A 27,285-nucleotide genomic window follows, 5' to 3' on the forward strand; every position below is an offset into this window, starting at 1 on the left:
GAAGAGTAGCACCTCCAGCACTCAGGAAAGGCCGCCATTTAGACGACAAAAGTACACAGATACAAAATCAACTTCTGTGTCACCTTTGAGAGACTTAGCACTACAGCCAAAAGTACATTCAATTTACCTGACAGTTCCAGAAAATGCAACACCCAGCGCAAGAAGGGTGGCATACACTTGCCCCTTATCAAGCTCTGCAAGAGTTAGGCAGATATATCGTAAGGGAGCCCTTTATGTCCTTGGGCTATGACACTTTTGGTCATTCTTAAGCATAAAGTTCCAGTTCTTTGTAGGTCCTTAACCAGGTGAAGGAGGCACATGTGAGTTCAGCATGCCACAGGCTTCAGAGACATTTTGATAAGGACATCCGTAATTTGCACACAGAACTGATGAACCCGGGGGCACAGTCATGACAAGTGTAAGAAATCGGCGTCTGGTGCCCCATACCGCACACAATTTACATCTGCTTAGAGGGGGTGTGATACTTTTGCTGGAGATATTTGGTGGAAATTCTTCAGTTAAGGGGGAATCTTCCTAAATGGAACATTGAGACCTCACACAGCCAGATGGGTGTCATGCTTAATCACCGGGCTTACCCGCGCTGAAATGACCCAAGGGCCCCGCTAGAGGGCTCTTTAGCAGAGAGCTTCTCTTCAAGCCGGATGGGTGCTTGAGGTCTGTGAACGTAGGGTAGAGTGTACGTGCAGAGAACATTGATTAAAACTACCTAAGGAGTATCCTAACGATGTTTTGATATATGATCTCCTTGGTAGGGTTAAAAACAGAAGTGTAAAAGAGCTGGCACTGGTATGTAATGGGCCGTGACAGTTTCAACCCATTAGATATTGTTGAAAGGTCGACATGTTTCACGCCTATTGATCCAGGAGGGATCCGTGACGTTTCTTCAGGACCAAAAAATAGAAGAGTGGCCTCCTACCCTACAACAGGGCAGGTTTGTGTGTAAAGAAGGGAAGAACCCCTGAAAAACTATTTTTGTTTCTAACTCATGGGTTGGTCCTTAGTAAACCGTACCCGATACTGAGGTCCCTAAATGAGCAAACTAAATTCAACATACACACAGACAAAAGAGATTTGTGGAAAGGTTTAACAAATACAGTATGCATACATATATATATAGGCATTCTGCGTCCGTCACAAAACCTCCTTGGTAGGAGCACAATCGTTACTCCGTGGTGAATCTAAATAAACTAGGTAGCAACATAACAGGCAAGTAGCGTAATAGTAGTGACACCTAATAGTCTCTTTAAGGGGAAATACTGAAGATGAGCAAATGTAGTGTGTTAAGTGAATTTGGTTAGTCAAGGTGCATTGACACATATCGATGGAACAAACATGTAATCCATTCGTTATTGTGTGGCCAAAAATCAGAGCATACAGCGGCTTCCAAAGTTGGTGAGGAAATACGCCTCACCCTGTGGCTGTGTTGTTTCAAGCATCATAGAGCAGGGCAGAGGAACGCTTAATGACTGTGGTTAGACACTGAAGAAAAAAACACAATTCTGACAATGTAACATCTCTAGCATCTGCTAAATCGGAATTGTACTCGCTTAATCAGACGCGGAGTCGCGTTCTTGACCTACCCCTCTCTGACCGTTCGGAGGTGGCATGTGCAGTCAGGAGGGGCTCCATTTAATGCGAGTTCCTTCCTGGTTAAGTCACTCCTCGGTAGTAAGCAAGTTAGGTGACTTCAGACGTGAATACTGGGGCCATCTTGGTCGCTTTCGGTTAATGTGGTTATTCAATGAGTGTCGTGGTGAAAAGGTGAAGGAGAAATAAAAATCAGGATGTGCCTATTTTTGAGACCCAGGGAGTGTTCTATCATGGGCCCACTCTGAGGTGTTAAATGTATTGGATCTCTGCCAGACTGCAGGAGGGTCACGTGATCTTGAATGTTGGTGGCCACCTTGGTTTGGTCATATGCTAACCTGGTGAAATATAACCTGACTGGTGTCTGGGTGACAGCCAGGTAGTGTCACCATGATGTTGCCCTATGGGTGGGGTAAAGTGACGAATGCCTATATATTTCATATGATTGAGGCAGGGAGGTGATGCACATAACAATGTGCAGGAATTTGGTACACCAGAGCAGATGTTAAAATAACCTCTTTTGTGTATTGGAGAGGTGAAGCGCTCGTCTCCCCTTCCATTATTTAGAGCGATTGCAGTCTGAGGATATTACGTTATAATGAAGTATAACTTTCATACTGGTGTATATCTAAATGTACAGGGAGTCCTGGCTGTTGTATGTTAGCGGTGTGTTGATAAAAGTGAGCATCTCACTAAAGGTGGTGTGCAGTCAGATATAGTAGCGTGGAAAGGATGGACTTACCTGTCCCATGTCGATTTGACATCTCAAATGATATATGAACATAGTTCACAAGATGTACATGGTCAAGGATTCACAATTGCAGCCCTGTTTTGGGCATCTTATCTTTTGATTTCATGCCATGTGGAGATCTTATTCCATTTGATTCTGAGACGTAGTGCCACCGTGTGGAATGGTTGGGATCCTGTGATATGATCTCGTCTCTTAACTTCATGCCATGGAATGGCATCATTCAATCAAGTTAGGTGTGTCCTTCAGAAGGAAAATCCACGGTTTCCTGTTAATAATGACTGTTGTCTCCAGCGCTCACTGGCTTTCAGGACGATCCATTTGACGTCCTCTGGTTTATGATTTACCATGAGGAAATGAGTTGACATCTTTGTTGTGCTGGTTTACTGCATACATTGCTCCGGTGTTCCATAATTCTGGTCTTAACAAGGCTTGTTGTCATTCCCACGTAGTGCAAGGTACAGGGGCAAGTGATCAAATATATACAGTTCTTGGTATTACAGTTTGTGTGCCCTTTTTAGGTCCAAATGAAGGATTCATTTAGATGGATTTCCTTGGAGACTGGAGTGAATGGACAAACCACACATACCACACGGGTAGTGGCCCATGACTGGTGGTAAATCCCATAAAGTGCACTGTAGGCTTCTAGAGGGTGCTTGTGGTCTCATGTAGACCAGAAGTTCTTTTAAGTTCTGTGTCCTTTTATAGGCAAATCTAGAACATTGTATGTCCAAGGTCCCAGTTTTCAAAATTGACCAATGTTTTTTGTTGGTCTTCTGGATCCTGTTCGAGGCGGGTGAGAAAGTTGTTACACAGGTAATCAGGTCATCTAAAAACTTGTCCCGTGTCTATAGTAGAGCCTGTCGATGGTTATTCCTGGCTCTTTTCTGTGCATGAGTGACTGTTCTGGGGGATAGTCTTGTGGTGTTCAGTTCCTTCACTTGATTGTCGAATTCTGTGAGTTTGTAACCGTTCCGCTGTAGGCTTAGAAATTGCCCACAGAGGAGATTGTGCTAGAGTGCCTTTGGGTGGTGGCTTCCGTAGAGAAGGGGGCCATTACGATTGGTGGGTTTCTTGAAATTGGTCGATGATAGTCTTCCTTCATCACAAGAGATTAAAAGGTCCATCAAGGACACAGCTTGACTGGATATTGTGCTAGTAAATCTCAGGTAAGGGTTGAGAGTATTAATCCAGGAACACAAATCATGGTGGTGTCACTGTCAGCATGCCAGAAGATGAGGAAATCATTGATTAATCTGCGCCATTTCAGAATGTTGGTGGTATACTGATTGTCTGCTTCAAAAATGTTGTTTCTCAAAATCTGCCATGTAAAGGTAGGCCAGGCTTGGCGCAAAGGTGCTGCCTATTGATGTCACCTGTATTTGATGGTGAAGTTTATCCTTGTATTGAAAGAAATCACTGATGAAAATAGGCGTCGTTGAGTTCAAGAAGGTTTCAGCCTGGAGGCTAATCTCAATTACTTAAATGGTGGCTTCCTAGTGAAGGTTCATATATAGTGCTTCTACCTCCTGGGTGACCAGTAAATCAATACCCTCTAATAGTCTCTTTAAGGTGTGTTTCACCTTAAAGAGACTATTAGGTGTCACTACTATTATGTTACTTGCCTGTTATGTTACTACCAAGTTTCTGTATTTGTAAATCCTTTCCACAAATCTTTTGTTTTTGTGTAGGTTGGATTTTGTTTGCTCATTTAGGGGGCTCACTATCAGGTACAGTTTACCAATGAACGCCCCTTAAGATATAAAAAATTATTTTCTTCATTACACACAAACCTGCCCTGGTGTTGGGTAGCGGTCACACTTCTATGTTTTGGTCCTAAAGAAACGCCACAGATCCCTCCTGGACCAATAGGCGTGAAATATATCGACCTTTTAACGATATCTTATTTGTCGCACACATTCCATATCAGTGACAGTTTTTTTACACTTCTGTTTTTATCCTGCCAAGGAGATCACGTATAAAACGTGTTTTTGGATACTCCTTAGGTAGTTTTAATCACTGTTCTCTGCCGGTACACTCTAGCCTACGTTCACAAACCTCATGCACCCATAGGGCTTGAAGAGAAGATCTCCACTAAAGAGCCCTCTAGCGGGGCCTGTGGGGCATTGCAGTGCCGGAACTAAGCCCTGTGATCACATACATGTGGGGAAAAAAGATGCATCAGCATTGTGGCATAGTGTAACATTAACTAAATCCGCGGTAGGCTTTATCACCGCGATCCTGTGGAAAAATATACAAATAGCCCCTTTCCCACCCACCTCCCACATTAGCACGATTAAACATGCTTACAACATTTTCCCACCCAACAAAACTACAAAGAAACATTTGAAGAGGATACAATGAGAGAATGTGCCAAACAGAGAACTATTTGTACCTCCAGGTGTACAGAGGTGGCCAGTTGGTGATCGTAGGAGTCCAGCCATGGCAGTGGGATGACCATTACGAGGCAAAAGGAGATGAAGTGAGAAACTGACGTAGTGGAGGGTGCCCCTACAACTTGCAGTAGTGGCACCTTGTCAACTGGAGTCCTGGGAATGTTCCCCGGGAAGGTACTGTTCATAGTTCTTCTTTTCTGACTGTGTCGTTGGGATCTGCTTGGCGAGAGGGAGCCGTTGTTTTACAGGCAGGAATTCCCTCCTGGTTCCTGGACCGCCGCTCTGAAGTCCGGGTAGAAGGCAATCATATTGCCCTGGTAGGTGATATAGTTTCGCTCGCTGGCCAGTCTGAGAACAGAGTCACAGTCCCGATAAATCAGCAGCCGCGCTATGATAGGACGCAAGGGACCCAGGTGGGGTTCAATCTGCTAGGGAGCGCTGGGCGCGCTCCACCAACAGCAGAGAAGGAAGGTGCTCTGCACCAAACAAGGATGTCAGCATATCTTCCACATATTGCTCTACTCTGCCCGTGTTCGTAGAGTCGGGCCCGTGATCCACAGGTTGTTATTGCAGCGGGACTGCCTCTAAATCTCAATTTTTTGCCTGAATCACAGCTAGCACTTTTTCCATATTCAAACATTTGTCAGCCACCTGTTTCAGATCATCCTCTGTGTTGGAGATCTGCTGTTCTGCTACCGTTATGCTCGCTGCTTGTTTGTCAAGCTTCATCGAAATGTGACCCATTCTAATATTTAAAGTGTCTGTCTTGCCATCAATAGAGGTAAGGCTTTGTTGCATGGCATGGAGCATCAAAGAAAGGGCAGTGTCCCCCAGGGGTGAGTTTTCAGGGCTCTGCCCCACATGGTCCTTCTCTGAGGCATTGATGGTGCGCTGTGATTCAAACAGGAGGTGCACTTGAGTGTGACCCGCCTTCTTCATGGTGAGGAACGCGATGGGCTAGCGTGCCAATATGTAGGTAGGCGGCCCTCTGCCCCGGCAGACCCGATGTAGGTATCTCACCAGGAGCAATGCAGGTGTATCGTAGCCATAAGCAAGTTCAGCTAGGTGGAAAAAGGTATGAAGGGAAGAGGGGGCCGCAGGCCTCACAATGCGTGACCTGCACACAGCCCCAGTACTCCAACCTAATGGAGAATTAGTCACAGCAAGCCCTGGGGTGGGGAATGGGGAGGGTGCAGTGTGTACACAGACCCAGCCCCTCTGCCTTATATGCCCAGAATGGAGCTCCTGAGGTAATCCTGAGGTGCAACACAATCCACAAGGTCAGGGATGACCAAGGTTGCGGCCATGAGCTCACCTTGACGGGCAGGATGTCGTCCTGTGCTGGCTGCAGGGCCCATGCCGTGGGAGCAACCGGTCTACACCGCAGATGACCCAGCCTGGCAGATGCGAGCGGGCTCTGGAGCAGGGCTGTTTAGAGGCAGGATTGTTTTTTAGTGCACTGTGTGGTCTAATCACTCATGGACATCCAGCAGGGGCCTGGTCCGGATGGGTAGTTGTCAGCCGACATCTCGCGGCCTGGCTCGGTCCCAGGCCGCTGCAGGCCACACTCCAGACAATTGGAAAGACTATCCTAAATGAACCATGCATTTTAGTCACGAATATGGTGGCGCAACAAACAAAATATCCTGAAAGGAATATTTTTCCAGAAGAAAATTCCAAAACTGAGCATAGTAACAGATGCTTCTTTCACAGGATGCAGAGGCCACCTCAGTCGCCTGATGGTTCAAGGCTCTTCAACAGCTCAAGAAAAGACTTGCATATAACTTATTCGAGCTGAAAGTGGTTCACCTCACCCTCAAAGCATTTCTATCCTCCCTGGAATCAAGGAACATTATGATTCAAGCATCCAACACCATGCACTATACAGACAAGTAAAGGGAATGAGATAAAGACAGCTGTCCTCTCAAGGTTAAGCGATGTGCTATTGGGCCTTAGCGAGAGGGATCACATTGATGACAGTACATATCCCTGGAAGCTTAAATCAAGAAGCAGATTTTCTTTTTGGAATTCACAAGGAAAATTGCAAATGGGTCCTGAATGAAGTTGCAAGGAACAACTTTAGAGAATGGGGCGGCTCTTAGGCCAATATTGGACCTCAGACCGTTAAACCTTTACATTCAGTCAGACCACTTCCACATGGTCACTCTCCAACAGGTGCTACCACTTCTTCAACAAGGCGACTTTCTCTCCACTCTGGATTTAAAGGATGCCTACTTTCATATTCCCGTTCACCTCGCTCACAGGAAATCTCAGGTTTGTGGTAGACGGTCAACACTATCAGTTCAAAGTCCTCCCGTTCGGGGTTACCACAGCACCCAGAGTCTTAACAAAGTGCCTCGCAGTAGTAGTGGCTCACTTACGAAAACAACCTATTCATGTGTTCCCTTATCTGGACGACTGGCTCATAAAAGCCAAGTCACACAACAGCTCTCTGCAACACACACAAAAAACCATCCAGTTGCTTCACCCATTGGGATTCACAGTGATCCTCACAAAGTCTCACCTCCAACTGTACAACACAACAATTTTCTAGGAGCTACAATAAACACTTCAAAGGCTCTAGCGTACCTCAACCCAGTCAGGATATGCAACATTCAAGCTCTAATATCACAATTTCAGCCTCAACACATTACCAGCTTGAATGTTCATGCAGTTAATTGGTATGATGGCCTCTTGCATTCTCATCGTCCCTTATGCAAGACTCCAAATGCGCCCCTTACAGGAGTGTTTGGCACATCAGTGGAACCAGGCTCAAGGTCCGTTAACAGATCTGGTGTTGGTGGTCAGCCGCACACATAGCTCTCTGCAGTGGTGGAACACACAAAACCTTTCCAAGGTGGGCCATTCATCGACCCGGTTCCACAGATGGTGCTAACCGCAGACTCATCGCTCACTGGCTGGGGAGCTCATCTTCAAAACCGTACCATTCAGGGCATATGGACCCCTCAGCAAAAACAACGCCGCATAAATTACCTGGATATACTGGCATTTTTCGGGCATTAAAATCCTTTCAACTCCATCTGGTAGGCAAAGCTGTCCTGGTCCGTACAGACATGAGAGCAATGTACTACATACAGAAACAGGGGGACACACACTCTACAGCTTTCACACCTAGCTCAAAGCATATGGAGATGGGCCATTCCGCAAAACATACATCTCCTTGCAGAACACCTCCCAAGGGTATGCAATCAGATTGCAGATCTGCTCAGTCGTCAAACACAGCAGATGCACAAATGGGAACTTCATACTCCAGTTCTTCTTCCATTCTTTCACATGTGGGGTCATCCAGAAATAGATCTGTTCACCACACACCAGAACGCAAAATACCCAACCTTCGCGTCCAGGTATCCACACACATTGTTCAAAGGCAATGCTCCATGGATGAACTGGTCAGGCAAATTTGCTTACGCTTTTCCGCCTCTCCTGCTAATTCTGTTAGTGGTTCGGAAGCTCAAACAGCATTCCCTCACAATGATCCTGGTTGCTCCAACATGGGCCCGACAACCATGGTTCTCAACCCTCTTGGAACTATCAGTAGTTCCTCATCAAACGCTACGCCTCTCATCCAAGCTTCTCACTCGGAACCATGGAGAGATAAGACATCCAGATCCCAGTCAACTCAACCTTGCGATCTGGCACCTAAAGTCTTAAGAATTTGGCTACCTCAATCCCCTGCCAGACTGCATGAACATCATTAAAGAGGCTGGACGTCCTACCACCAGAGCATGCTACGCAGCAAAGTGGAAACAATTTGTAATTTACTCTACAAATAACAAAATCAATCCATTAGATGCTTCTATTCCAAACATTATCGGTTATCTCTTGCACCTACAACAATGTAACTTAGCATATACTTCCATAAGACTACATCTCGCTGCAATAGCTGCTTATCTCCAAAACAGACAACACTCGTCTTTGTTTAGAGTACCGCTATCAAAGCGTTTATGGAAGGACTTAAAAGAATACTTCCACCCAGAGTGCCACCCTCTCCAGTATGGAATTTAATTATTGTTCTTACCAAACTCATGGGTCCCCCATTTGAACCTCTGCACAAATGCAAACTACAGTTCCTCACTTGGAAAGTAGCCATCCTCGTTGCTATCACATCTCTTAGACGAGTTAGTGAACTCCAGGCATTAACCATACAAGAACCATTTTAGCAAATCCATCATAACAAAGTGGTTCTTAGGACTAACCCACATTTTTTTACCTAAAGTCATTTCTGCCTTCAACCTTAACCAGTCTGTTGGACTCCCAGTTTTTTTCCCTCTACCAGACTCAGTGGCGGAACGGGCTCTTCATACGCTAGACGTTAAAAGAGCAATACTTTGCTACATTGAAAGGACAAAATCCTTTAGAAAGGCTAAACAACTCTTTGTGGTTTTCTCCCCACCTCATAAGGGCAATCCCATTTCAAAAGCGGGAATTGCAAGGTGGATTGTTAAATGCATCCAAATATGCTATCTTAAAGCCAGACGCACATTAACCATTCCCCCTAGAGCTCATTCCACTTGTAAACTAGGGGCTTGTATGACATTCTTAGGGAACAATCCCCTAGATGACATCTGCAAAGCAGCAACTTTGTCTACACCACACACTTTCACAAAACACTTGTGTAGATGTGCAAGCAAAACACAACAAGCTAGTGTGGGCCAGGCTGTATTAAGAACGCTTTTTCAGACCACTGCAACAGATACCAGTTGCCACCGCTAAGGAGATAACTGCTGTATAGTCTATGCACAAGTATATAATCTGCAGCTCATATGCCTCGAACGGAAAATGCTACTTACCAGTATGTATCTGTTCTTGGCATGTAGAGCTGTAGATTCATATACTCCCACCCGCCTCCCCGGATACCTCTATCTGTTGCAGTACTAAGGAGGAGTCGCCTACAAAGACTTCTTAAAAGACAAAAACAAAGTGCAAACATCCGAGCCCAACACCAGATGGCGATCTATGCAAAAGTATATGAATCTACAGTTCTAAATGCCAGGAACAGATGCATACTGGTAAGTATATATCTTTGTTATGGTTAGGAAAACTTTATTTATTCTTTACATACAAACTACATTTAAAATACTCAAACATTAGAAATTCTTAAGTTATAGTAATACCTTGGATTTGTAATTTGCGCACCACCTTTAAATGAATATAGCTTATTCTTTAGATACAAACAAAAGTTAAAGTATACAAAAACTTTAATTTCTGAACTTCTACCTTTAATTTATAATTTACGCAACACCTTCAAATTATTATGACTCATGCAGCTCCATACACAGTGTATTCTACTCGGTAGCCACACTGCGTTAACTATAACTCTCACCTTATCCATGCACAGCTTGAACAATTGTATTTTATATTGGTTATACCATGTAAAATATTGACAGTAATAGGTATGTCATCACAAATCATAACTTTTGTTAGAACATAGTGCATAGTAGAGTGGTGAGTTATTGTGAGAGGAGGATAAAGAAGACAAATGTGCAAAGAACAGTTAGTTGAGGATGGGCTTAGATTTATATTGCTGTCATAGAATGAGATCATAGGACTTAAAACTCATCGTGAACCCTTTGCCATGAATCCCATTTCAAGTATTTTCCATTTTTAAAGTTCAATGCAGATCTTTTGATAAGTTGCCTGTTCCATATCTAGTGTAAGTCATTTTCAGACAATTCTGGCATATGTAACCTTTTTTAACATGTTTAAGTCCTGGGTGCACACAATTCCAATATCTGTCTTGCCCCCTAGTATTGCAGTGCCTTCCAAAGTTTCTCACTTAAGACTTTGGGGCATTCACAGTAACCATGGTCTTTAAGGAAAACGGCCTGCATTTAAAAAAAAAAAAAAAAAAAAAAAAAAAACCTGCTTTATTTGAAAGTAGTCCCAAACATGGTGGTCTTCTGAGCCCAGCTGGCCACCATGTATAGGAGTGCCTGTCGTTCCCAATAGGCCTGCAAATTGCAAGAGGCTCATTAATATTCATGAGCCTCGCAATTTGTGACCCCATTGGGAATCGCAAACAGTGTCTGAGACACTGTTGTACATTGGATTTAGTGCCTCACAATTTGCGACTCGCAATTTGGTGCAAATTGCGAGACGCTAAATCCAATGGTCATACATCTGACCCTAATTACCTTACTGCACTTCTGCCTCAGGCTAGATCTGTTATGAAAAACCCTCATGCTTGTTATAGGACCTTGCCTGTGGCTCAATACTATAACTCTGGTTCAGGGCCTTTAATAACCAGTGTAGCCCTCAGTAGCGGACTATTCTTTCCTACTTCATCCTTATGTACTGGTGATACAAGTGAGCAAGCTCTGAAAAATGTCCCATTTGTGACCCCGGAAAATAAAGATCTCTTGGCAGATTGATGTCTCTTTTTGTTGCTGCTAGTAGTTATCTCCACCGAACAAACAAAACCTCAATTTTCTGTCACATGCTAGCACTATTTATCTCACGAGCTCATATAAAAAAGATGCCCTTTACGGAGTTTGAGCTCTTTCTTGGCTCTGCCTTTTTCCTTTTACTCTTCTGTTCTAATCAGGCAAATAGACCAAGTCTATCTACATGTATCCCATCCAAACACTCTTCATTCACACCTACGGTATTCAGTTACCAATCACTCACTGCCTACTGTTGGGGTAAGTAGTCAACCTATGCTCCATACTTATATATTTCACCAAATTCAGTGGAACATCACCTCAGCATTCTTATCTGTGCACTCTCTTTAATCATGTGGGTAAATCCATTCTGCATTCTAGAGGCACCTTCTTCCTTACTGGCTGCTGGATGGCTTCTTTAAGACACAGTGAACATGGAACACCCATTATGCTGCACATTAATAACAATACCTTCATTGAGGTACTAAGCCAGCTTAGTTGGTGATGTATACTGATCTGATTTGAATAACTCTGGCATGGTACTGTATGAACATATATCTCTATCATTCACTCAATGCCAGAGAACCCAGGCTGATTGACATCAGTTGGGGACAGCAGCTGTGACCCCTTTGGTAGTCCTGGCACTGCTCGTGCTAAACCTTGTCTCCATACCTATCAATGGAGTGACACTCCTTTCTTTTCTCCTAACCCTACAGCAGCAAATAGGTAGCTGTTGAGTTAGTATGATGTCACTTCCCTTACCATTGAAATGTTCAGGGGTGTGACATTGTATGAAATATCTTTTTACCATAGGACAGGACGCTTCAGAAATCTATTTGTCCTATAAAAAAAATCACTTGTCCCTTTTGGTGATAGGAAGGCTGTTATTTTTCCACAAATCTACAAACAAGGCTGTAATTAGGCAGAAAGAGGTAGCTGCAGGTTTGAAATGCCCAGTGACCCAGTGCACACCCACAAATGTACATGGTTAAGGATATTCAAAACTTCTCTCTAATCTCTTCCCTCACTGGAAAAAAAATAGAAATTTACTCCTGGCTAGGTAGGATTAAAACAGTTGCCACATAGAGAAAAAAAGGAGTGTAGGGAAAGTGAATTTGCAGTCACGTTGCAGATTTTAGCTTTCTACATGCATGTACTTGCTTGTGGAAAACTCAATAAAATTGTGTTGCAAAAATACATGTATGCATTTGCTCTGTTGAAAATCACAAAGGTTTCCTAGGAGTGCAGTTTCTAGGCCTACATCTGTATACTCTTGTGAATCCCGGAAGGTCTTAAATTTGTGCCAGTGCAACTACATACACGTAAAGGTGTACTTTTGTGACTTTCTTTAAGAACTGGGCACCTCATTTATTTTCATGATGCTCATAATAGTTTAACACTGATACTCCATTATTAATCTTTTAAAAGTATTGGAGTGTATCAACCACGTTTTAATACATGATGTCTCAGAGAAAGGTTATCTAAAGGTGCACAGTAGGTTAGCTCAACACTTTTTCCAGGCTGCATTTTTTTGTGTGCATTTTATTTTTAACACAAACAATTCTCGATTTTGACTTCATGCTTGTACATGTATTTGGATATAATTGGGGAGTATCCTGAGAGCATAATAAGCATCAGATTGTTAAATGTGCAAACATGTACACTTTTTTATATCGGTACCACTGTCGGTGATGCAAGGCAAGCTCACAACTCACTGCATTTCTTTAGAGCGCTTGCCCTAATATTAAAGATTTAAGTATTATTTAATCTTGTATTCAAGTTTTAACACATTGTGCATGTGGATTAAAATATTGTCTTTAGTGCAAGACAATCCTCTTTTTAAATGTTTTACTGTTGTACTGTATCCTTCCAGCCAAATGGTTTCTGCTGCAGGGAACTGGGCCTAACTGTCCAGTACAACAAAATAAGCACAAAAATGTGTTGCCTTCGATTCCAAACAGTATGTCCTGGGCCTCGGGCGTTAGGAATTCCACATCCCTGCACGTTGGTAGATTGACACCCATGCTGCGGCCATCTTTCTCTTTAGCACTCTGTTATTCAACAGAGAGCTTCTTCATATTCCAAAAACACTGATTTATTTACTCTGATACAAGAACCTGCATGAACTTACTCCACCGGGTAACATTTGTTGTTCCTATACTTTCTGAAGAAAAATTGTTGAGAATTGCAAAAAACTGTTTGTTGAAAATGTTCCCTAAAATAGGTGGTACCTTCCAATTACCAATCTCCTTTTGTGTTGTTGGCAGGAGATCTAGAGAGTGCTCCTGTGTTAATGAACTTCGACAGTGAAAAATGCTTGTACGAATTTGAATGGCATACTGCTGCTGCTTGTGTCCTATCCAAGACAGAAGGAGACAATTGCCGAGTGTCTGACACCCTGGCAGGTATGTAACTTTTATTTCCAGTAGTATGGGCAGCTGTACACCTTTATGGTAGAAGTGGTAACCTGTTCCCGAGGTGAATGAACAGTTTAAACATCTATACCCGTTGTCATATATTTTAAGACAATCTATCCAGCATGTGGTCACACCATCTATGCTACTTATGGGTATGATTTCACCAATTTAAAGAGAAAGAAGAAATTCATACGAGGTATAATGGTCTCTGTAGTCCCCAAGTGTCTGTCTCTAAACACCCAAAAGTGGTGAAAAAAGTGTAGGAAAGGAGCGAGGGAGCCTCACGGTAGCAACACCAGGGAGGTTTAAGCAGGAAGGTACTCGCCTGCTACCTCAAGGTCTCATCATCAGCTACCCTCGTTCCGAAAATAAGATATGTGTAAAGGAGGAAGAATGGGTAACAAACCAAAAAGTGTTTAGGTGTGTGTAAAAGAAGAGATAGTGCCAAATTATGTGCACCGAGGAAACCCCACAACTATATACAGGTATGAGCTAGAACACACTGGCTTACAATTTTATTCCATGCTGTGTGTCTACTCTTATTAAAATGCCGACATGTTTCATTGCCTTTGGGTACACTCACGGCAATTTCTTCAGGGCGTGGGTTTTTTTTCTAACCCTGCATTTCCGCCTGTCTTTTAATAAAAACACTTCTGTAAGAGACAAGAGATAAAGAGACAAACAACAACACATAGCAACATTAATTGGCAACGGGCAAAATGGAAAATATGTACTGTTTCCCTTGTAGCGTGTTAGCCGTGTCATTTACCGGGATTTTACCCAACGTGGGTATACCTTTACCCTGGAGCTCTTGCGTGCGATAAACTGCACTTCTTCTAGGCTCTTCTGGTTAGCTCCTACTGTGAGTCTGTAACACATAACCAAGAATCACAAGCCTGTTTTTGGATTCTGACCCTGCGTGATTCACTATGCGTATGTCCTTCCGCTTTTTGCCTCACGCTGCTGGTATCTATGGAATCCCTCAGTCTCACAGCTGTCCCGTAATAGCATTGTGTAACCACGAATCAAACTGTAGCTATAATGAGACGCTACTTCTTCACTATTTTAACCCTCGTGGTTTCTTTAAAAAAGGTTGGGAAGAAACCCCCTAGGTATACTGCAAACCATCCCATCTTTCACTCTGTAACCCCCGGTCTGCTACTCATGTTTCTAGCTACTCAGATAAAGCCATTCTTGAAGGGTTCCGAAGAACCCTTTCCTAACGGTCTCACATGTTGCAGGACCCACCTTAGTTGCTTGCGCGTCCGGCGTTAGCTCAGCACCGCATCAACCCGATATGATGTTGCCTGGAAATAAATACGCTCAGGCTCACCTCGTGTGCAGACCCAGAAGGGTACCTCCCTTCTCAGGAAGTGTCTCATGTGGTGCTCATGCCTGTGTCTTACATCGCCGCCATCTTGGAATGGTGTCCGTAACCAGTTTATCACAACCCCCGTTAATGGTTCAAGGGAAAAATGGGTTTAAACAATTTCAGTGTCAATCCTAATAGATGACTTACTTTTGTTTGTATCACCGGAGTTGACATCCTGCCCTTGGCTACTTTGCGATTACATCTTGTCCTATATACAGCTATCAGTTGATAAATATACGGACATTGACGGTGCTAATTGTCTGATATGACGTAGCTCCCTATTGCAATGGTGTAGTACCTCAGCTCTCTCCTCACTCCATATCGATATGGTACAGGTATAGGCTACACTTGACATTTCTTAATTCAAAACCCCACAACTTTATTGTAAACGAACAAACCCTTAAAGGGATGCTCACATCAATAAGGGTTCTCAGCAGACAATGTATTCTGTTTGTTCCTATGATTGTCAATTTCACATAATGCCCAGATGTGCCAATAAATGCCTGTCTCATACAAAGATTGCTAGATGTGCTAATACAGAGATCGCATTAAAATTTTTTTTATCAGCTGTTAGTTCATTGCTGTTTGTACTACATGGTCAAGATTAGCCCCTGATCTCTGGGTCTGACACCGCAATTATTTTTTGTGGGGGAATGGGTGAATGATGAGCTATATATTTACCCTATTCCACTCAATAAGGTCATTCAATCCGGTTTTGTCCACCCCTTCCTGATAGATCCAGCGTGCTTCCCTAGTGCTTAATCTGATCTCCATATTAAACTGGTCCCCCATCACCCTTTCAAGGACCACCCAACGTACATCTTTCGGCATATGTTTTTGTGACTGATAGTGTTGCACCAATCTAGTGCTCAATTTCCCTGCACGTAATGTACTCAGATGTTCTTGTATCCTGATTATATCTGGACCTTGACATCCAGGCCGAACATGAGGGTCTGACTACTACGGTCCACCAAAAACCTACGGACAAAAACTCCCTATTGCACTATAGATCATTTCATCCTAGAGCACTTCGGGATAATTTACCCGTAGGGCAGTTTCTGAGGTATCGCCGTAATTGTTCTACTCTACAACATTACTCTGAACAATCTCAGGTGTTAGCCAACAAGTTAAAGGACCGTGCATATCCAATTAAGGTCATCAAACAGGCAAGAAAGCGAGCTTACAACACCCCTCGCGCTGCCTTGTTAGAAAAAACTCCCAAGAAAAGTAGTGACTGCATCCCAGTAGTGACCACTTTTGGTCCACTCTCCACCAAAATTAGACAGATTATTCGCAGGCACTGGCACCTGCTAAGCACTGCGACTATGCGAATGCCGCCACCTCGCTTCGCATTCAAGCGGTCATCCAACATCCGTGATCGCCTGGTCCACACCAGACCAAAACAGGATCCTCGTGAAACCAACATCCCGCAGGGACATTACCCATGTGGTAGTTGCTCTGTGTGTGCGCTTACATCTGCCACCAAAAGTGTAACCCTTGCAAACAACACAACCTGGTTTTTAAACCAATTTAGTAATTGTAACACATCCAACGTCATCTATAGACTGACATGCCCCTGTGAACTCCACTATATCGGACTTACCAGCAGGAAGGTCAAAATCAGGATACAAGAACATCTGAGTACATTACGTGCAGGGAAATTGAGCACTAGATTGGTGCAACACTATCAGTCACAAAAACATATGCCGAAAGATGTACGTTGGGTGGTCCTTGAAAGGGTGATGGGGGACCAGTTTAATATGGAGATCAGATTAAGCACTAGGGAAGCACGCTGGATCTATCAGGAAGGGGTGGACAAAACCGGATTGAATGACCTTATTGAGTGGAATAGGGTAAATATATAGCTCATCATTCACCCATTCCCCCACAAAAAATAATTGCGGTGTCAGACCCAGAGATCAGGGGCTAATCTTGACCATGTAGTACAAACAGCAATGAACTAACAGCTGATAAAACATTTTTTAATGCGATCTCTGTATTAGCACATCTAGCAATCTTTGTATGAGACAGGCATTTATTGGCACATCTGGGCATTATGTGAAATTGACAATCATAGGAACAAACAGAATACATTGTCTGCTGAGAACCCTTATTGATGTGAGCATCCCTTTAAGGGTTTGTTCGTTTACAATAAAGTTGTGGGGTTTTGAATTAAGAAATGTCAAGTGTAGCCTATACCTGTACCATATCGATATGGAGTGAGGAGAGAGCTGAGGTACTACACCATTGCAATAGGGAGCTACGTCATATCAGACAATTAGCACCGTCAATGTCCGTATATTTATCAACTGATAGCTGTATATAGGACAAGATGTAATCGCAAAGTAACCAAGGGCAGGATGTCAACTCCGGCGATACAAACAAAAGTAAGTCATCTATTAGGATTGACACTGAAATTGTTTAAACCCATTTTTCCCTTGAACCATTAACGGGGGTTGTGATAAACTGGTTACGGACACCATTCCAAGATGGCGGCGATGTAAGACACAGGCATGAGCACCACATGAGACACTTCCTGAGAAGGGAGGTACCCTTCTGGGTCTGCACACGAGGTGTGCCTGAGCGTATTTATTTCCAGGCAACATCATATCGGGTTGATGCGGTGCTGAGCTAACGCCGGACGCGCAAGCAACTAAGGTGGGTCCTGCAACATGTGAGACCGTTAGGAAAGGGTTCTTCGGAACCCTTCAAGAATGGCTTTATCTGAGTAGCTAGAAACAGGAGTAGCAGACCGGGGGTTACAGAGTGAAAGATGGGATGGTTTGCAGTATACCTAGGGGGTTTCTTCCCAACCTTTTTTAAAGAAACCACGAGGGTTAAAATAGTGAAGAAGTAGCGTCTCATTATAGCTACAGTTTGATTCGTGGTTACACAATGCTATCACGGGACAGCTGTGAGACTGAGGGATTCCATAGATACCAGCAGCGTGAGGCAAAAAGCGGAAGGACATACGCATAGTGAATCACGCAGGGTCAGAATCCAAAAACAGGCTTGTGATTCTTGGTTATGTGTTACAGACTCACAGTAGGAGCTAACCAGAAGAGCCTAGAAGAAGTGCAGTTTATCGCACGCAAGAGTTCCAGGGTAAAGGTATACCCACGTTGGGTAAAATCCCGGTAAATGACACGGCTAACACGCTACAAGGGAAACAGTACATATTTTCCATTTTGCCCGTTGCCAATTAATGTTGCTATGTGTTGTTGTTTGTCTCTTTATCTCTTGTCTCTTACAGAAGTGTTTTTATTAAAAGACAGGCGGAAATGCAGGGTTAGAAAAAAAACCCACGCCCTGAAGAAATTGCCGTGAGTGTACACAAAGGCAATGAAACATGTCGGCATTTTAATAAGAGTAGACACACAGCATGGAATAAAATTGTAAGCCAGTGTGTTCTAGCTCATACCTGTATATAGTTGTGGGGTTTCCTCGGTGCACATAATTTGGCACTATCTTCTTTTACACACACCTAAACACTTTTTGGTTTGTTACCCATTCTTCCTCCTTTACACATATCTTATTTTCGGAACGAGGGTAGCTGATGATGAGACCTTGAGGTAGCAGGCGAGTACCTTCCTGCTTAAACCTCCCTGGTGTTGCTACCGTGAGGCTCCCTCGCTCCTTTCCTACACTCTTTTCACCACTTTTGGGTGTTTAGAGACAGACACTTTGGGACTACAGAGACCATTATACCCCGTATGAATTTCTTCTTTCTCTTTAAATTGGTGAAATCATACCCATAAGTAGCATAGATGGTGTGACCACATGCTGGATAGATTGTCTTAAAATATATGACAACGGGTATAGATGTTTAAACTGTTCATTCACCTCGGGAACAGGTCACTTGTTGTATAGAAACGTATGAGTGGGGGACGACCTGTTCTCTGCCCCTAGAGCTCCATTTTGTGTTGTGGAGAAGTGGTAACCTACCTTATGAAAGCGCCTGTGGCAGTTAGACTTCTGAGGGTTAGCTATGGGCTAATAGCTGGTGAATTATATGTTTACTCATGCTCAATTTTAGGAGTAGGATTTTGGAATTATAGGTGCAATAATGTTTTTCTATTAACTCGGTGGGAGATTTTGGCTGTAAACAATTGTTTATAACTGAAAACGCCTCTGTTTATGCAGGCCAGGAATTCAAAAAAGTATTCCTGTAGGGCATAAATTAACTATTGTGAGTGTGGAGATATCTGCGGATCAAAATCCTAGACTGAGGCTGGGAAGTGGACATTACAAGGTGTAGTTTGCCCTGTAAGTGTATGAATGCCCACAAAAATGTATGTTTCTGTACAGCCGTTTCACACACTGGAAATGGTTAGAAGGCTACTCCAGCCGAGGACTTGAGTTACTCCTAAAAGGATCGGAAAGGGAACACATCATTTCCTAATGGGCTGGGTGTTCCAAGGAAGTGTTCTCCACGGGTAAAAATGTTATCCACCTAGAGAAAAAACACATATGCATTTGCAGTCCTTCCCACTGTGCATTCTATGTACAGTATGTATAATACTGTATAGGGGAATAGACAGTCATAAAGTCAAATGACACTAGTAATAGCATACCTAGAATCCTGCCCCTGACGTGACTTTCTAGGCATACTATTTCACCTGTTTTGTAGATAGCAAAACTTTGTAAAAATAGGTTTAGACAGGGTCGTAGAATATCTCCTGTACTTTTGTTTGTGAGTCACCTCCTTGGTATATAGACGCCCCCGAGGCCCCTCAAGAACATTCCACGGAAATGCTGTGCATTGAATACAGGTTTACAAGGCCTCAATACGGACGGTCCAAACTCAAGCAAATGAAATTGCCCACCTCAAGAAAGAATTATCTGAAATGACTGTTACTCATCTTCATAAAAGAAACCAGAGAGACCAAAGGGTCTAAATCTGCGTCAGTCCAGTTCCCCAGTGCAAAAGCAAGTGTACCCCAATCCATCAATCACACAACACAAACAACTCTAACTCATTTAAAGTGAACTTACAGAGAGCAGTATGTTATCACCACAATTTGATAACTTCACCACCACTGCTATTTGCCAAAAGAAATTAAATAAGCAATGTAGGTGTCTTTCCTCTGGTCCTAGTCAGTAATTGTAAACCAAAGCTGCCCGTTGAAGTAAACTGCCTCAGTTGTCGAGACCACTGAATGCTAGATAAACAGAATTTGTCCCTCCAAAAGTTCCAATGGCCCCCAAAGCTTGAAATTTTGGAAAAACGTACTATCTATTAAAATGAGAATCATCAGAAATCATATAGAAGACTGGTGAAATTATTTAGCTGCATGTTCCCAAAGTGAAGAGAAATGACCCTCAAGAGAAATAAAGGAGTACACCACTGACCTTGTTGAGAGGGAGCGTGTGTCAAAGAATGATCCAACTTTTTCACCAACGGGTGCTGAGAAGGATTTCCATCGAAGGCTAAAACCCAACAACTGACTGTATTATTGTAATCGTTCGTTCAAGTAATCTTGCCAGTACTCTGATGAGAAGCTCAATAGTTCTTAGTCATGGATCCAGTTAGTCCACTAAACTGCAGATGTTTTGTTTTTCTCGAGTACTGTTATTTTTTTATCCCTCTGTTTTTTTGCACCAAGCTTTGTATTGTATTGTAATTGCATTTGTATAGCGCTTACTACTCCGGATGAGGCGTCAAAGCGCTTTTTTCGGCGAGTAGCACGCTACTCCGGGACCCATGGAGGATTAGTGTTGAATTAGTATATTGAAACCTGCAAGTCAATTTTAAGTGGTAAATAGGTTATTCACTTATTTGGATTTGGAAGGATAGCACAAGGATAGAAGAGGAAAAAAGGTTATTATTTATATAGCGCTTGTTACCCCTGATGGGGTGTTGAAGCAAGCTACTCCGGAAACCCATCAAGGATTAGTAGTGAATTAGTATGGTGAAATACGATAGTAATTTGAGTGGTGGATATTAGTCGGTTATTTGGAGTGAGAAGGATAGCGGAGGAATAGAAGGGGAAGAACGGTTTGCACTCATATAGCACCTGTTACCCCTGATGGGTGTTGAAGCGCTATTCTGGCGAGTAGCACGCTACTTAGGAACCCATGAAGGATTAGTGTTGAAAATTAGTATAGTGAAATATGAAGTAATTTGAGTGGTGGAGATGTTGTTCAGTTATTTGGATGGAGAAAGGTAGGTGGCGGGATAGAAGAGGGAAAGAGGTTTGTTATTTATATAGGGCTTGCTACCACTGATGGGGTTTTGAAGCGCTTTTTTGAGTAGCACCACACTACTCTGGAACCCATAAGCATTAGTGTTGAATTAGTATGTTGAAACATGAACGTAATTTGAGTGGTGGATATGTTAGTCAGTTATTTGGATTGAGAAGGGTTGGGGAGGGGTAGAAAAGGGGAAAAAAGGTTTGCATTTATATAGCGCTGGTAACCCTGATGGGGTGTTGAAATGCTTTATTGGCGAGTAACACGCTACTCTGGAACCCATAAAGGATTAGTGGTGAGTTAGTTTAGTGGAATATGGAATTTGAGAAGTGAACATGTTAGTCTGTTTTGATTGAAAAGGATAGTAGAGGGATAGAAGAATGAAGGACTTTATTTCTTTTTTTAGGTCATAGCAGTAGGAGGAGGCTTTTGGATGAGCATAAAGGGTTTTTGGAGGGGAAGAGTCAGAGGGAAGGTTTGTTTTGGGGGATCGGTATAGTAAAAGAGGTGTCAGATGATGCAAGGAGGGGTAGAGTAGGAGAGAGTCTAGAAAGGGTTATTTTGGGGATCATAGTAGTGGTATGGTGTTTGGGATAAATGACAGAGTGGATGTAGAGGATATATTGATAGATGTATAGGGTGAGAGATAATGTAGTGCATTAGAAAGAGTTGTAGAAAGTAGTTTGAGATGAGTCAGAAAGTTGGGCTAGAAGATATATTGAGAGGAGTATAGGCTGAGAAATAGGGTAGTGCATTGGAAATGCCTTATTAGAAGAAAGTGATGAATATATAGATCCATAAGTATATAGATGCATAAAGGGGGTAAGTATATGTAGATTACAAATATTGATAGAGGTACAGGAAGAGAAATAGGGTAGTGCATTGGATATCCTTTTTGAGGAGAAAAGTAACAGACACACAGATCCAAGTACATGGAGGTACATGTAGACCAAAGATGACATTTTATTTTTTATTTTTAACATAATTATTCTACATGTTTATATGAAGCAATGCACAAAGATATGTACACTTCTATAGTGAAAATAAATTGTGGGTGGGTATTACTGAATGGGAACATGGGCATCATTTCTGACCCTGGTCCCGAGCAGTCTCGAACAGGCTCAAACAGGCAACTGCCCTTGTCCTCTCCACCATTAGACTCGACGCCCTAAGCCTGGCCTTTTATAGCCCTAGTAATCAGGTGACCCTTCCAGCCAATGGGAACCCTAGCCCTAACACTATCCAATCACAACACTACACCACCCCTAAAATCAGGAACCAGTAGGAGACCAGGACGTTACAGCCAATCTTAGCCCTAGTCCAAGCAACCAATCAGTAAAAAAAAAAAAAACCTGATCTCTACGTCCGATGGAGGCCCTAGCCTTACCAGTAGTCCCAACCCAAGTCCAAGCAACCAGTCACACCAGAAGCCCTAATCGCTACTTCCAATTAAAGGCCTAACCCTAGCCCTAGTCCCAACAACCAATACACAGGAAGCCCTAGTCCCTACGTCCAATAGAAATCCTAACCTTAGCCCTAGTCCCAACCTTACATATATTGAATTACAGACCCAGACACCAATCAGAACACTCAAATACCCAACCAATGTAGACACTAATCCTAATCCAATAGAAACACCAGATACAACCCCCAATCAGTGTACACAAGTACCAAACATTAGCAGACTATATAAGGTCCCAGCTACCTCAGACAAGGTTTGCTGGCCAGGGAGTTGGAAGCTGCTGCTCTTTTCAAAAATCTCCTAGGAGACAGACAGGCTCAATCCACACCTAACTTCTGCAGGTAAGGGCCTAACAAACTTGTCCTTTAACAATACTGTTTGAATAAAACTTTACTCCCTCTCCTGGCCAAAAAACGGAAGTGCACAGTCCCTATTAAATACAGTTCAAACAGCATACAGCAGTTTACTGCTGTCTCCGAGCACCCTCTGATGTAGAATATTCCTGTTGCTGGGGGGAGGCGGGGGGGCTTGTTTCACTGACTTGTTAACACAAAATGGTGGCTGGGGGTGCACTGCTTAACATACAGGTCTTATCACAGAGCAAAGGAGAAATTTGGAGGGAAAAACTGGTAGTCACGGGGAATGAGAGGGAAACACTACAGAGTTTGGACTGCAAATCCCACAATTCAACCGATTAAATGGAAGCAGTCACGGGCAGGAAAAACCACAAGTTTAAACACAAAACAGGTGATAGATAATGCAATCACGAGCAGGTTAAAACTACAATTTTAAACTGTAACAACCACAGGCAAAGACAGTTAAAGACATTTAAAAAAGAAAGGAGGATGTAATCAAGGTAGGGAAAATCGTTTTTTAGGGAAGAGACAGCACTAGTCTGCCAGTCTTAGGCATTATGAAGGCCAGATGTGGCATGATATTGCATCATTGCTTGAATTCCTCCTGGGGAATTTGAGGGAGATAGCAAAAGCTATCCTTGAGCATGGAGAACTAACTTTGGTTGTACAGTTCCTACTAATCCAGTAAGACTATGCATTTGGGCAACATAAGCTTCAAACTATGGTGGACTGTGTCCGCTCATACCTTCGGAATATGTTGGCCTGTTTCCTAGCTAGCTCACAGTATGCCATATGGACCACTAAACCTTACAAGATACCTGATGGTGTCTGCAACCTCAGAACATGACGACCCTGATTCCCCCTAGGAAATTGTGGAAACAGATCTACCCTTCGTTGTTAACTCAGGCATGTTGGCATTTCAAACATTTATTGAAGCAATTGTATTATTGTGTAAAATATGTGTGCTGCAATGATTAGTAAAATAAAACAAAGCATAGTAACCAACATTATGAGAATGTCGAAAAGCATGAATAATTTCAACCATAAGTTATTACATGAGTTATATGAATACATATAATTGTACTCCTACCTATTACTGCCTATACTTGAGAGTAAAGGGTGGATGCAAATTCTGCCAGATAGTTTAGAGTGGTCTAACTACCCATTTACCTGCATGCATGCGTTAACTGGGAGCCAGTCTGGTGTAGAACAGGCCACCGTCCCTCTGAGGATAGGGATGAGATTCAGCTGGGCTGGAACTCTGGCATGAAGAGACCACAATCATCCATAGAAACCCTGCTCTGCTCAAAAAAGGCTTGGTGCAGTATATATATATATATATATATATATATATATATATCTATATCTATATCTATATCTATATCCATATCCATCCATTCATTACTTCAGCTCTGGTCTAGCTGCCTTTGTTGATTCTACCCACCCAGAGCTGTTGCTGAACAGACAACAACAAACATGGGCAGTTTGCACAGTGTACTTGGTCCCTGGACAAAATGTACGATAGTATGATAATAGTCCTACAAAGAAATTTATTTGTAAGCATATGCAGAACTCTTTCTGAGTACACTATTGCATGCAAGCAAAATGTGCTAAAAGTCATCATCTAAAATGATGGCAACTTTAAACATGATCATGTAAAAATTGGAGCATTTGTGCGCGGGCCCTATTAACCTCCCAACACTTGCTTTGTTTTATTATTATTGATGCAGCAGTGGATGTCTGCAATACAGGTTTCTGTCCACTTTCAGGAGAAACTGTGTTAAAAAGGTATGGTTGGCTGAAGTCCACAGCCTTCCATCCGGAGGTGTAAGTAAAGATTTTTTATTTAGTTATTTTTTTTTTTTTTAAACCGTTTATTACAGAATCCAAAAAATATACAAAGATGGGCCTACAACCATCAGGCCGGCCGCTAGCAAACAGAAGGAGCATGTAATACAGACAATAGAACGCACGTTGCGGCAAAAGGGAATTCACAGGAGTTGAAAGAGGCGTTGGCAGCCACACCATCCGGACCCCACACGACGGTTTCATTTTTATATAAATAACAACAAAAAAGCAAGTCCACAAGGCAACCCACAGTCGGAAACAGCATGTGCTCCCCTAGGGGGGGGACCCCACTGATTCATAGGAATATCGAGGGGGGGGGGGGGAATAGGTCAGGACGGGGACTAAGTAAACTCATTGCCCAGAACCGGGAAGACAAACAGGCTAAGGAGACGGGGCCGGTGACGGATCAGGCAGTAGCGGCGGGGTACAGATTCCCCCACGGTAAGCGTTCCAGGGGCCCCATACTTTCACCCATGTCCCAGGCTTACCTCTCGCAACATACACCACCTTTTCCCGAAACATACACCAATCCATGTTGTCCTTCCACGCCGAGACAGTCGGCGACCTCTGGGAACCCCACAGTTGCGCAATGTCACGTTTGGCCACCATATATCCCAGAGTCGCCCACCACGTCTGCGGCACTGAGTAGTCGGTTGGCTCCCATACATTCAAAAGACATCTCCTCGCCTCAGGCAACAGCGGCACATGCGTAACTACCTGCAAAACCTCATGCACACCACGCCAGAATCGCACCACCTCCGGGCATTCCCACAGAATATGGAGAAAGGTCCCCAAAGAACCACACCCACGCTTACACAACCCGTCCACAGCATAGCCCATACGCATCAGCCTCGGCCCCGTAACATAGACCCTATGGAGTATCTTGAGCTGGACGAAGCGAGGGCGGGACGGTATGGCCACCTCTTTCGGGGAGGCCACCGCAGACACCCAGTCCTCGTCATCCAGCTCCAATCCATCAGCCCCACACGCCTCACGAAGGCCGGTCAGCAGTCCCGAACGGTCATTGATGAGCTTTTTGTAAATTAATGAAATCGTGCCGTCCGGGACATGCCCATCTAGCACTCTATCCTCCAGAGGGGAGTACTCCGGGATGGAGGCAACGTCCGGAAATACGGAGCACAACGCATGACGGATCTGCATATAACGAAAGTACTCCCTGTCCTGCAGCTGGAATTCTGTCTGCAGCACATCGAACGTTTTGAATCCCCCCCTCGTCCAGAGATCGCCCACCCTGCTGATGCCTATCATGTCCCACTTCTCAAAGCCCTTCGAGGTCCACAGGGAGCCCAGCCGCTCAGATGCGTATAGTGGCGTCGCCCGGGTCAAGCGATCCTTCCACCCCATCGCCACGTTAGCCGTGTGCCACACCCGTACCATGACTCCCGTGGGGCCCGTCAGCCGCGCGTCATGCGAGCTAGAATAAAGCGCCCGATTATAGTCACCGCCCGGCAGTAACATTTTATCCATCTCAAAGGCCGGGTTTAGGGCGGGCCCGTAAAGGCCGTGATTGATCGCAGCCAGCTGGGAGGCCCAGTAATATCGCTTGATATCTGGGAGGGCAACCCCCCCGTCGTACCACAGGAGCGTCAGCTTCGCCAGGGCGATACGCGGCCGACCCTCCCAGAACAGTCGGCGCTGCAAACTCTCCACCTCGCGAAAGTAGCGCGCCGGGACAGCGTCCATTGTATTCTGCAAAGCATACAGGAAACGCGGCAGCGACATCATCTTAAACAATGCCGCCCGGCCGAGCGGCGAGAGCGGCAAGCGCTTCCAACGCGCGACGTCCTCCTTCAGGCGCTGGAGGGGGGGAAGCAAGTTCTGGCTATATCGGGCCTCCGCGTCCAGGGTAATGAAGACACCCAGGTACCTAAATCCCCGCGGGGCGATCTGGATAGGACAACCCCGCGGAAGGATAGGATCCTCCCCAGAGAGGACATACACACACGATTTAGCCCAGTTGATGACCAGGCCGGAGTTGAGGCCAAATGAGTGCAATACATCAACCAGTACTATCAGTGATTTACGTGGGGAAGCCAGGTACAGAAGAATATCATCAGCGTAAAGAGATACGCGGTCCTCATACTCGGGGGTCCATCGGAGACCACGAATAGAAGGTTCCCACCGCAGCCACTCCGCCAGGGGCTCCAGGGCAAGCGCGAAGAGGAGCGGTGATAATGGGCAGCCCTGCCGCGTGCCCCTGCCCAGCTCAAACGGAGCTGACACTCTACCGTTCACAACCACCTGCGCCAGCGGTCCCGAGTACAACAATTTCACCCAACCGATGAATCCCGGGCCAAACCCAAACTTCGCCAGTGTCGCCCAAATATATGGCCACTCAAGTGTGTCAAACGCCATAGTGGCGTCCAGGGATGCCAAAATGGCCGGTTCCCGTATAAACGGGACACGTGCGAGCACCCCATGCAAGCGCCGCAGGTTAAGCGCAGTGTTGCGATGGGGGATAAAG

At 44.1% G+C, this 27,285-nt stretch overlaps 1 protein-coding gene across 1 annotated transcript in view; it reads left to right on the forward strand.

Moving 5' to 3' along the window:
- The window catches only part of IGF2R (insulin like growth factor 2 receptor), a 1,674,612-nt gene that overhangs the window by 407,417 nt on the left and 1,239,910 nt on the right, over positions 1-27,285 (forward strand). Inside the window, exon 14 of the mRNA XM_085611652.1 lies at positions 13,421-13,558. Within this exon, the coding sequence (XP_085467778.1) occupies positions 13,421-13,558 (138 nt within the window). The remainder of the gene's footprint in view (positions 1-13,420; positions 13,559-27,285) is intronic.

Source organism: Triturus cristatus, chromosome 6 (genome assembly GCF_964204655.1).
Source record: "Triturus cristatus chromosome 6, aTriCri1.1, whole genome shotgun sequence".
Classification (NCBI taxonomy): Eukaryota; Metazoa; Chordata; class Amphibia; order Caudata; family Salamandridae; genus Triturus; species Triturus cristatus.